The 12,761-nt window shown below is 46.5% G+C and overlaps 1 protein-coding gene across 1 annotated transcript; it reads left to right on the top strand.

Moving 5' to 3' along the window:
* Nucleotides 1-1,352: 1,352 nt before the first annotated feature.
* LOC309621711 (uncharacterized protein C2orf78-like) lies at nucleotides 1,353-11,800 on the top strand (the record flags this gene model as incomplete). The annotated part of the gene is made up of 4 exons (XM_082409074.1): nucleotides 1,353-1,366; nucleotides 4,848-4,963; nucleotides 7,856-8,605; nucleotides 9,885-11,800. The coding sequence occupies 4 exons, from the start codon at nucleotides 1,353-1,355 to the stop codon at nucleotides 11,798-11,800; spliced, it is 2,796 nt and encodes a 931-aa protein (XP_082265200.1).
* Nucleotides 11,801-12,761: the final 961 nt, after the last annotated feature.

Below are 12,761 nucleotides of genomic sequence, written 5' to 3'. Positions count from 1 at the left end.
AAGGTGAGTACACAAACGGCAGAGAAAGTTGAAGAATGAGGTCGGCATTCAAAAATGGGGTCAAATCGACAGCTGGGAAGGGGTGTAGAGACAGGTAGAATTTAGATCCTGAGCCTTTAATAACCACTACCTTCTCTCAGTGCTCTCTGTTTTTAGACTCTATGTAAGAACACCTAGGGCTTCCCTGGTGGCGCCGTGGTTAAGAATCCGCCTGCCAATGCAATGCGGGGGACACGGGTTCGAGCCCTGGTCTGGGAAGATCCCACATGCCGTGGAGCAACTAAGCCCATGTGCCACAACGACTGACCCTGCATCCTAGAGCCCGTGAGCCGCAACTACCGAAGCCCACGCGCCTAGAGCGCATGCTCCGCAACAAGAGACGCCACCGCGAGGAGAAGCCCGCACACCACAACCAAGAGTAGACCCCGCTAGCCGCCAACTAGAGAAAGCCCGTGCACAGCAATGAGAGACGCAGTGCAGCCAAAAAAATAAATACGTAGAATAAATAAGTTCAAACAATAAATAAATACATAAACATAAATTACAAAAAAAAGAACACCTAATGCAGGTGGGAAGGTGGGAGGGCCACCGTAGAGGTCATCTATGCTACATGTACAAGAACCCCGAGAGCACACCAATCGGTACCACACTTTTCACTGCTGTAGCCGATCGTTCCCCCTGTACTGCCACACTGTAGCACTCCCTTCCCTCATCTACTGCTATAGTCTCTTCGGAAGGTGTTTCCGAACTCTTGTTATGAGAGTGCCAGTTGAACTGTCCTCACTTCCTTCATTTATACCAGGATTGAAGACCTTGTGGTCCGAGATCCTGTCCAGAGAGCAAGCAGGCTAAGGCTCTGTCTTTGTTGATGTATTTCATCAGAAAGGGCTCTACCCCCTCTCCTAGTTCATGGTGTGAAGTGTTCTTGGCCTCTCGGGAAAGTGGGGAGAATGGAAAGGACCCTATATGAGAATGCTAGGCTCTGTAAAACATTTCAGGTTTTTAAAAATAAGACTCATTTTGTATTGGACTGACAACAGTCCTATGAAATACAAAGAAAGCCGAGAATCAGTGACAGGAAAGGATCACCAGTAAGAACTACAGCAGTCACCGCTTACCTCGTAGCATAGGGCACTGTCCGTGATCCTTAAGAAGAGTTAGTAGAAATGCCTTGCCCATCTTGCCCCTGAACCCCTTGAAAGGTACACGACTGCTGTGTTGGTGTTTAGGGGGAGCATCTCACTTACCAGGGACTGACTTCTCCCTTGATTCCTCTGTAGTGATGGAGACTTCCCCGCTGATGAAAAATTCCCTGGGATTGCAACCTCCAAGCCAGACAGCTTTCCTATGGAATGACAGAGAACTTGTCAAGGTGAAACACCAGTCTGCGGGAGAAAGGGAGGAAGAGAATGATGGAAATCGTTTCTGGGAAACTATTTTTACATTATGTGTTGTTTGTTCCCGGTAAATAAACTGAAATCTTCTTAACAGTACAACAAAATCTAAACCACTAAAGCCAACAATACAGGAGTATAACGTTCGAAAAAAATTTCTTTGGCTGCGCAGCATGTGGGATCTTAGCTCCCCAACCAGGGATTGAACCCACGCCTGCTGCATTGGAAGCGCAGAGTCTTCACCACGGGACCACCGGGGAAGTCCCAGGACTATCACTTTTAAAGGAGAAGGTACAAACCCCTCGGTTCTATGAACTGGAGATTTTTAGTAAGAAGTCAATATATTTGTTGTTAGGCACATTTTATGTTAGGCTGTCTCCCTGCACAGGATGCAGGCGCCTTGAGAATGGAAGTCATATCCCTCTATAGTACGTCCCTCTTCTTTCTGCTTTGCAGTTTGCTGCTCCACTTGTTCAACCCCACCTAGTAATAACCTATACTTCCCTTGTTCCTGTTTTCCCATCTGGAAAACAGACAAAAGGCAACCAAACAACGCAAAGGTCTCAACAAATAAGGGATATCCAAAACCAGAGATGGCCAGAACTTCTGTACCCCTGATGAAATAGTCCTCATACAAAACCTGATAATCAAATTCCTTAATGCTAGGAATCACAGTGAAAAATAGTATCTGAACTGACTTCTGTCAGATGAGTGAGAACTAAGGTTAATTCAGTGTATCTGAAGCATAGAAAGTGAGGGCAAAAGTGGCACAAGATGGGGCTAGAGAAGCAGAGAGGATTCTAGACCACGCAGAGTCTTAAAGGCCAACAGTGTGTTTTCTATTCTCAAAACAATGCTTGTGAGCGATGTTTATGAGCAACGTTCCAACTTGCTTTGAAGGTTTCTTGTGTGAAGAGTGGATTGGAAGGAAACAAGATATATGGACACCAGTTAGGACCTAATCGCAACAGACAGGCAAGTTCAGTATTAGGAAGTTGAGGAAGAGCTGGCTGACAGATTCCAAAGAAATTCAGGAGATGAACTGAAGCGGGCTTAATGGGGTAGGAGATGGAGGAAAGGAAGGTCTTAGGGAATTCAAGGGTTTACTGCACACATGAGCAAAGTCTCAAAATTAATCATTTGAACGTACAGAGGCGGATCTCCCAAATGACACCGGTTAGGAAGCAACGGTACGCCCTTTAGAATTCCTAGAGACAACACAAATCAACTGTTTCGATGGAAAATTCGGCGGGACTCTTGATTTCCATGGGAATACAGAGAAAAGAGACACTGATCTGGCTTGCAGGTATATTTAGGAAGCTGTTAGCCGGACATCACCTACTAGTATCATGTAAGTAGGCCGTCCGAAGTAGGAAGCTTAGGGGAAAAACCTGGAGGAAAACTTAAAAGCTTAAGCCACACCTCTACACTACACCACCTTTCACAATTTCTTCTCAGATAAGCATCATCCCCATCAGTGAAGAAACTCGTTCGTACCTCATAATAGGAAAAACAGGCCTAAAGATTCAATGTGTGTCTTGGGAGGTCCCATCTATGCGATATCTTCCTGGGACCAGAAAAGGCCCCAGGAAGATCCATCTCTGCACCCCTGAAAGCTTACCACCAAGGAAAATGACTAGGTCCATAGATTTCCTCCCTCAAACCAGCTTACCTCACACATAGATCATTAGCAACTCCGCCCTTACTCACATTATCACAGTCACAAGAGTGGTTAGGGAGAAAAGCACTAACCAGGGGAACTAAAACAGAGGCAATCCAGGCCAAGCTGGGATAGTGGCAGATATCTGCTCCTTACGCTCGGGTGCATAATGCGACTCACCACAGTGCCTTTTTCACAGACCCTTTTGAACGTTTCTCCACAGAATCCAACAGCTCAAGTTAGTTCATGACGCTTCAAGGTCAACAATCGTCAAGAGAAAAACATGCAATATGTCTTACAATGTTGGATTCCTTACAAACAGGACAAGGAGATAACCATGTAGACAAAACCAGAGCATTTGAAAACATCTGTATTCTACAAACACACCAGTGAATGCTATAAATAAGGTACTATGACATAAAACAAAATGAAAACTAGATGTGAGACTCTTCTCTTCAGTGTACAGACTTCATGGCAGTTGCTGCACACTATCTAGCTACTTAGATCTTTAACTCTCTGTTCTGTTAATACCAAAGGAGGCCCAAGTGTGTCAACCTGTTTCCCACAGAAACCAAAAAGTCTACATGCATCTCTTTTCTCCTGTGCCCTTTCACCTTACCTGCTCCCAATTCTCCACCAACGTCCTCCTCTTTCTCTAATTATTCTCCTCTTCATTTTGCTTGGCCTTGCCCCCAAGCATGCAAGACAGAGAGTCCTAGAGGTCCAAGATTCTAGAGTGGCTGTTTGCAAGGCGGAGGAGATTACAGTAACTGCCACACTGTATATACTTCTGTGCAAAGAAAAAGGGACAGTGTTCAGAATGTCTCTCACATATAACAAGAGCTGGAGATGGCAGGATACCTGTGTGGCCCAAGGAACTAGAGCTAGCAAATTATGGGCCAAACAATTGCAACCAAAGGCTGGAAGAGGAAAGGTCTGCAACCAGCTCTGTCTCCTAGCTCTCTGGTATTTGCTGCCAACGGGCAGAGTCTATTTCGTGAAGCATCAAGCACTGAAAAGAAGACTCCTGCTGCTGGAAGGTGACAGGAAGTAACGTCCAATGCAAGATCAAGGCTTGTCCTCGAAGCAATGCCCATAATGGAAGAAAAAAAAAAAAGAGAAAGCGGAAGAGAAACGTTAAGTCGCAAGTCCAACCTGGCCCCCAGCCTAGCCCAGCCCAAGGAAGGTAGGAGTCAAGGAGAAGAAACTAAAAGAGAAGAGCCTTGGACCACAACATTCTCCACAAGGTACACTCAACAAACTTCACCCTACTCTTGAACCAAGTTACAAAAAGAGCTTCTTAATCCCTACTTTGGCTCCTTAAAAGCTGCTATCAGTTCACTCATTAGACACATATGATTTCAGAACAACTGTAATAGTTCAAACTAGATGGCTCTTTCCTTCCTAAGGATTATTAATTAAAGAAGATCTATATAGCTCTAAGTATATGATACATAAAATAGAATACTCTGTAGAATATAAGTAACTCTTAGTTCAGTGTATTAATGAACGTCTGTAAGAAATGTGGCAATGATTTCCCTAATGGAAGAGCCTGGGGGAGGTAAATCTGTCTTCTAGGATTTCCTCCTCCCCAAAGCTCAGAAACTCAGGTGTTGTTTTAGCTCTCCTACACTCTCTTCACCCAAGCCCGCCTTCCTGTTGGGGATCGGACCTCCCTATTGGCTCTCTCATACCTTTCAACTGCCTGCTTTGTGACATCACTCTCCTCCCAAACCTACTACCACTTGGTAGAGCCTTGGGGTTTCCGTGGAGCTGTTTGGACCAGTAACCAGTGACCTCTGTACTGGACACGTGCGCCGTTCAGCTGCAGCCACTCGGACATCCTCTAGTGTTGTCTCCTCATCCCTTGTACCTGCAGTGGATGCTTCCTCTTCTCTGACCATGTCAGGTAAGAAAAGAAACTTTGGAAAGTTTTGCGTTCGATTTCTTTTGCCCCTAAATTGAGTAAGTAGGAGATTCAAAATAGCATGGAATAATGAGGGAAAGTATTGAACTACAAGTCTGGAGACCTAATTTCAGTTTTGACTTTGACGTTTACTATCTGTGTGACTTTGGACAAATCACTGGCTGTCTCACAAAGCCTGTTGCTTTCCTTAACTGTTACGTTAGGATACCACGTTGGGTTGATCACTCTGATCCCCTTCTTTTCCAGTATTGAGCCTTAAAGGGTACCCATGTAGAAAACGAAATCAGACACTTCTCAAGAGTGTTTCAACAGAAACATAGAAAAGCCAGGGGACATAGAAAACTAGCAATATATACCAAGATGTTTCATCTCTAATGGTCTCCCTCCACTAGGATTTCGACTAGTTGAAAAGAGAGAATAGGGAGAGAGGATGGAGAGTACTGGGCTCTACAGGGAGGCACAGAGTCGAGCGTAAGGAAGTTTAGGATGGTTTTCATTAGCACAGGCCAACAGGCACCAAGAGATGGGAGAAAATGTAAGAATGAAGAGGGAAAGCATAGAGGAGCTCTCAAGAAAAACGGAGTTTGCAATGGAATGCTGATGGGAACCAAAGATTTTCAATTAAAGCAGAAACAGCACAGAGGGAAACCTGCTCAGAGCAGGGCAAAACCAAGTTGATGGTAGCAAACCCTTACATTAACAGACTAAGAAGGAAAGTAAGGCCAGAACAGGGGATCACCAGGAAAGGCAGCTTATCAGAAAAGTCATACTCCGTTTTCTTTCTTTTATTGCCTCTCTGAATACAGTTGGCCACTTGACAGTTTTGAATATAAACATTTTAGAAATACGTTTTAGAAATGATGCCTCCTATAAACAAGCAACCACAGTGGTTATCTAGGGGGCTGCTTTTCAGTGTTTTATTCTTTCTAATTTTTAAACTAGGTAGACATTTCACCAATTCAACATTTTAAGTGATATCTTCTAAATTGAATCAGAAGGACTATTTTCCTTGGTGTGATATGTAGGTTCTAAGGCAAGGCTGCTTTTCATTTTTACAGTTATTTCCTTCCTAACACAGAGAGCACATTGATCAACAGCCATCGTTCGCTTGTAGAGCTTAGCTACCGAAGAAGAAGAAGAAAAAGTCAAGCCCCACATCTCTAATTCCCCCCCCCACTTAGGGAATTCCCTGGCGGTCCAGTGCTTAGGACTCGGTGCTTTCACGGCCAGGGCCACGCGGCGCGGCCAAAGAAACAAAACAAACAAACATCCACGTTTATCGAAAACCATATTGTGGAGTCCTGTGGATTTTCTTACATTCGAAAATCTTTTTTAATTGGATTCTAGGCATGATGGTTTTTTGAGGTTTTGGGATGCCATCTTCTTGGATGCTGAAGATGATTCTAATCTAAGTTCTAGGATAAATCCAAAAACCTTCCTGATACATTTTAAGCTTCCTTTCTGCTTATTATATAAGCTATATTCATTGAAATATATATTTCTCCTAGGCTTAATACCTCTTACTTGCTGGGTAAAAATATGAAGGAGCACAATAATGAAACTCTTTTACACTTATTATTTTGCTGTCTGCTTCGTACCGGTTTTCATTGAAATACTTGTCTATATGTGTTGTGGCTACCTATACATGCACATTTATTGCATTCTGTTGCTTGTTATGCATTTTTTACTGACATACCTTCTCTGTCTGTATGCATTGGCTAGGAATTCATTCACCTCTATCACCTCCATCGTGTTTTCTGGTTAATAGTATTCACTAAAATAGAGTGGGCAAAATTCACTTTCATAATATTGCATGGATGGTACAGAATGCCATTTGTTAGTAAATTCATTAGGCTTCGATACTTGCCACATACCCCAGTTTTCATTAATATCTATGGATTTCTTTTTCGTTAACGTAATATGCTTGTCATGATTTTTCTTTGTCTTTCTAGAACTTATTGTATCTTCCTCCATATAAATCATACGCAACAGATCAGCTTATTCATCTATTAATTATTACTGCTATTATTATTGGTGGTGGTGTTATAACCACTTTACAGGTGAGGAATCTGAAGTAATCAGATAACTTTTCCCTTTCCAAAAGCACTTAAGAAATCCACTTTCGGGTAATCATTTTGAGGTAGGATGAGAAACCAGGCTTGAAGAGGGCAAAAATGACTCTTTCAATTCACCAGTTGGACTGAGCTGTACGTCACCTCTAGGTAATAGCGTGGGAACTGCACAAGCAAAGGGAGACACCGAAGACGACAATGGTAACAGCCGTACTGTTTTCTAATGGACAAAAAAAATGCCTATATTATAAGTTCTATTTCTCCTGCTTTCTGGCAGTATCATGCTCAGAGTGGAGTCCTGGCAAGGAAGTCAGGATACTTAGGTTCTGAAACCTGGTAATGATACTAACATAATGAGAGAACTTGAACAAGTCAACCCGACCTCTCTGAGCCTCAGTTTCCTTACGAAATGAGACTGAGAACATCGAAGTTCTCTAAGGGCCTCCTAGTTCTAAAATGCTTCCAGTCTAGGAAATAGCATAGAAGTCAATACGAGTGCAGGCTGAAGGGAAAGACAGGGCAGGGAGAAGGTTGCTTCCAGCCTAGAGAACAATCTCTGAACCACACCACTTGGCTCTTCTGCCCGTCTGTGCCCAAGATGGGAGCACAGGCAGTGAATAGAGAAGAGTGGAAAACTGCTCAGTCCTTACAGCCATCATTAACTGTCTGATTTTGGGTTTCTCAGGAAGTAGTGATAGTAGAGGTGTCCTGATAGCAAGAACCTTCAGATGATGCCGTTCCTCAAACGTAGTGAGAATTTCTCAACCTCCCTGAGTTTTTCATGACCCTCTTGTTCTTACAGAAAATTTCCAACATCCATCTCTACTTGGAACTCTAAATTCTCTGCAGCATTCTCCTCCTGTGGTGAGCAATGCAACTTCCCTAACACGAAGTGTCTGCAACTTCTCCAGAGTCTCTGCCCCTGCCGTCAGTTCGGCATCGGCTACCGGTACCCCTTTCCAGACACTCATGGGTAGTGCCTACCTTTACCAACATTCTAGCACGACTATGTTATCTGGAGTTACTGACCACAGCCAGATCTCCACTTCAGCTGCTTCCTATCCAGGTGTTCTTGAGTGGGACATCACAGCAAGCACTGAAAAGAATTCTTCTTCACTCGGAGACTTTACTCTGGCACTCACTGACCGCCACACAGCTGCCTCCTCCATGTTTCTGGCAGCCCAGTATGATAAAACTTCAGACGCCAAGAACATGGTCCCTCTACATCCATCGCTTTCTGCCAGCCTTGCTCAGGGAACACCATCTCAGATTCCAAATCAGGGGCAGAGCCGCCTGCCACTTCCCTGCCAGGAAGGAAGCCAGGTATATTACTATAACCAAGGCACACTGGGGTCTTTACTGTATGGAGAACTTGGCTCCTGCCCGCAATCCTACGGCTCGGCGTCATACACAGGAAGTCGGGCCTCTGGGCAACCAGAAATGGGAATGGGACCGAAGGAGATTCAGCCCACAAATATCCGACCACCAGCTTCCACCTCTGCAGTCTGCCACCCTGTGTCTGCTCAACGCATCACAGAAACAAGTTTTCAAGGTGAGTATAACAAACGCCAGAGAAAGTTGAAGAATGAGGTCGGCACTCAAAAATGGGGTCAAATCGACAGCTGGGAAGGGGTGTAGAGGCAGGTAGAATTTAGATCCTGAGCCTTTAATAACCACTACCTTCGCTCAGTGCCCTCTGTTTTTAGACTCTCTATGAGAACACCTAGGGCTTCCCTGGTGGCGCCGTGGTTAAGAATCCGCCTGCCAATGCAATGCGGGGGACACGGGTTCGAGCCCTGGTCTGCGAAGATCCCACATGCCGTGCAGCAACTAAGCGCATGTGCCACAACGACGGAGCCTGCATTCTAGAGCCCGTGAGCCTCAACTACCGAAGCCCACGTGCCTACAGCCCATGCTCCGCAACAAAGAGAAGCCACCGCGATGAGAAGCCCGCACACCGCAACCAAGAGTAGCCCCCGCTAGCCGCCAACTAGAGAAAGCCCGTGCACAGCAATGAGAGACCCAGTGCAGCCAAAAAAATAAATACGTAGAATAAATAAGTTCAAACAGTAAATAAATACATAAACATAAATTACAAAAAAAAGAACACCTAATGCAGGTGGGAAGGTGGGAGGGCCACTGTAGAGGTCATCTATGCTACATGTACAAGAACCCCGAGAGCACACCAATCGGTACCACACTTTTCACTGCTGTAGCCGATCGTTCCCCCTGTACTGCCACACTGTAGCACTCCCTTCCCTCATCTACTGCTATAGTCTCTTCGGAAGGTGTTTCAGAACTCTTGTTATGAGAGTGCCAGTTGAACTGTCCTCACTTCCTTCATTTATACCAGGATTGAAGACCTTGTGGTCCGAGATCCTGTCCAGAGAGCAAGCAGGCTAAGACTCTGTCTTTGTTGATGTATTTCATCAGCAAGGGCTCTACCCCCTCTCCTAGTTCATGGTGTGACGTGTTCTTGGCCTCTCGGGAAAGTGGGGAGAATGGAAAGGACCCTATATGAGAATGCTAGGCTTTGTAAAACATTTCAGGTTTTTAAAAATAAGACTCATTTTGTATTGGACTTATAACAGTCCTATGAAATACAAAGCGAGCCGAGAATCAGCGACAGGAAAGGCTCACCAGTAAGAATTACAACAGTCACCGCTTACCTCGTAGCATAGGGCACTGTCCGTGATCCTTAAGAAGAGTTAGTAGAAATGCCTTGCCCATCTTGCCCCTGAACCCCTTGAAAGGTACACGACTGCTGTGTTGGTGTTTAGGGGGAGCATCTCACTTACCAGGGACTGACTTCTCCCTTGATCCCTTTGTAGGGATGGAGACCTCCCCCCTGGTGATGAAAAATTCCCTGGGATTGCAACCTCCAAGCCAGACGTTTTGTGTGACACAAAGTCAAGAACTCCCCAAGTCCTGCAGTAGCAGAAACAGCCACATACTTGAGAGTAACCCACCATCTGAACTTGGGGACATTTCAGTGACAGCTCCAGTCCAGAGTGCCAGGCGTCTCCTGGCCCTGCCTCCAGCTCCAAGCCAGGGACAAATAGAGAGTAAGCACGTGGATGATATCAAAACCAAGCTTTCAAAGCCTCTGGATGCCTACCAGATCCCAACAGAGAACCAAGATCCTCCACTACTCCCTTTAGGAATCCCTGATATTCACCAGCCGCTGGCCTGCACCGATCCCCTCAGCCAAGAGGAGCAGCCTGGTTCTGAAAATGCTGATCTGGGAGAGAACAGCCGGAGTCGTCAGGACCTAGGGACACTTGAAAATGGGATTGAACCTAGCAGTGGTCTTGCAGACATTACTACACTGGCGGAGGATATTCACCTTCCCCAGCTCTTTAATCCTTTGAAAGATCTTGATCAATCCCAAGGTCCCAACGTGATCAAAGCTAAAGACACCAGAGCCATTAAGGTGAATCAGGTGCAGGAAAAGCCAAGTGTCATAAAGGTTCCCTCTGATCAACCCAGGAAGAACAAACAGAAAGCCTCTGAGCCTATCAGTGGCGCTCCCAAGGCCAAAATCCAGCCAAAGAATCCAGAGTGCCTGTTAGGGGGAGAAGTGGTTATATGCCACGCTGCAGTCAGTGACAGGGCTCCTGTGAACACGGCCAAGCACTCTCAAGGCAAACCTCAGAAAGCTGCATCCAGAAAGATCAGCAAAACTAAGAGCCACGGGCAGGAAAAGACCAAAAGGACCAGAGGGAGAAACAAGGCTGAGGAGAACAAGCAGTCAGGGAACAAAGTCAAGGCAGAAGAGAAGCCAGCAATCCCCCACACGAAGCGAAAGGAACACCAAACTGAGCTTCTCCAACAGAGCTTTCAAAAGCCTCGAACCTCCCTTGGCGTGCGCATGCTGGAGTCTGTGAAGGTTCTTCATGCGCTGGGGAAGAAGAATGAGACGAAAACTGGGCGCTCTTCCTGTCGGCTCTTGGGAAAGTCAAGCAACCCCAAAGACCCCCAGCCACCCCCAGCTATCCAGCCATGGCGGCATACCCCACGTGAGGGGAAGGGTCCTGAGAAAACGCAAGTCCAAGCCCAGAAACCAGACAGCAGTGCTGAAACAGAGTGTCCGTCTCCAGCCCAGTATGAGCGGCCTCCTCCTGGGAAGGTCAAGTTGATACCTCTGCCTTTTTCTGCCTGGGACAAGCCTCAAGCTCGACCCGCTCCTCGGAGGCCACAGTCTCTGGCCTCACATCGGCCTGCTGGGGCTTACCGTGCCCAGCCTGGTTCTACTGACTCAGCTCAACCTGCTGCAGCCAATTCATCCCAGCCAGCTCCTGCCTCTTTGCCAGGCCCCGCCAAACCAGCTCAGCCAACTGTGACCAACCCAACCCAACCGGCTTGGCCCAACCATACCCAGCCTCGTGTCCCTCAGTCTGCTGCTCCTAGGCCTGCACCCTCCAAAACTTCATCTGGCGCTCCTCTCCAGCGGGAGCCTGTTCCCCCTGCTGTGAATAAGCGCCAGTCCCCACCCAAGCTCCAAACCCACTTTCTACTCCAAGACTTCAGCAAGCAACGAGTTCCATGGAGGGAACCCAACGTGCCTGAGCCAGTCATGTCAAAGCCCATCGAACAAGAGCAGAGGCCAGAGCGAGAGGCCATGAAGAGGCGGGCTCAACAACAACGGGAGAATGCTGCCAGATACACCTCTTCGGGCAAGCTGCAATTTTTCACCGAGAGGGAAAACGAAATGGAAATTGCCGACTACTACGGATACGTCAAGTGAGAGCTGCTAGGATTCTTGGTGCCACCTTGGCTACCAGCTGTTCTTCCATACACAGGTAAGACAGGTATAGAACTGAATAAGTAAATGGAATACAATTAATAGACGAGTAACAAACCTTTCGAATTTTCAGATGCTGCTAACTGGGGCGTGAGAAAGGAAGGACTGAAAGTTGGATGGGAGAATGAAGGAAAGGGGTAAAAACTGAGCAAAGAGGAAGGAACTTGGCCCAGGGCTAGGAAGGCCAAAAGAGACGTATGGATTTAGGAAAGGAAGCAGGAGCGAGGATGAAACGGCAGAAGTAAAAAGCAGGGTCAGAGGTCTGGGTTGAAAGAACACAATTGGAGTAGAGTTGAAGGTGACAGAAGATGAGTCTAGGTTTACTAGGAGAAATAGAAAAAGTCTCTCGGGGACGCTGGCCTTAAGTCTCACAACCACCAGATAGGTATTTCAGAAAACAAGAGGTTCAGGACACATCTCTGAAAGGTCTGAGTTGCCTTATTCAGGTGTGACTGTAGTGGGGGAATAGGGAAATCTACCAGAGAAGTGGCTAGGGCTCAGAGTTATCCTAGGGGCAGCTGACGACAGGGGCAGAGCCAAGGGAACTGCTGGATCAGGAGGCCCACGAACAAAGCAGGGGCATAGCCGCCTGTCACTTCCCTGCCAGGAAGGAAGCCAGGTATATTACTGTAACCAAGGCACACTGGGGTCTTTACTGTATGGAGAACTTGGCTCCTGCCCGCAATCCTACGGCTCGGCGTCACACACAGGAAGTAGGGCCTCTGGGCAACCAGAAATGGGAATGGGACTGAAGGAGATTCAGCCCACAAATATCCGACCACCAGCTTCCACCTCTGCAGTCTGCCACCCTGTGTCTGCTCAACGCATCACAGAAACAAGTTTTCAAGGTGAGTATACAGACGGCAGAGAAAAGTTGAACAATGAGGTCAGCATTCAAAAATGG

Source organism: Balaenoptera borealis (assembly GCF_965194805.1).
Source record: "Balaenoptera borealis genome assembly, contig: HAP1_SCAFFOLD_923, whole genome shotgun sequence".
NCBI classification, from domain to species: Eukaryota; Metazoa; Chordata; class Mammalia; order Artiodactyla; family Balaenopteridae; genus Balaenoptera; species Balaenoptera borealis.
The sequence above is the reverse complement of the archived record's forward strand: the minus strand, read 5'-3'. Positions and strand labels throughout refer to the sequence as shown.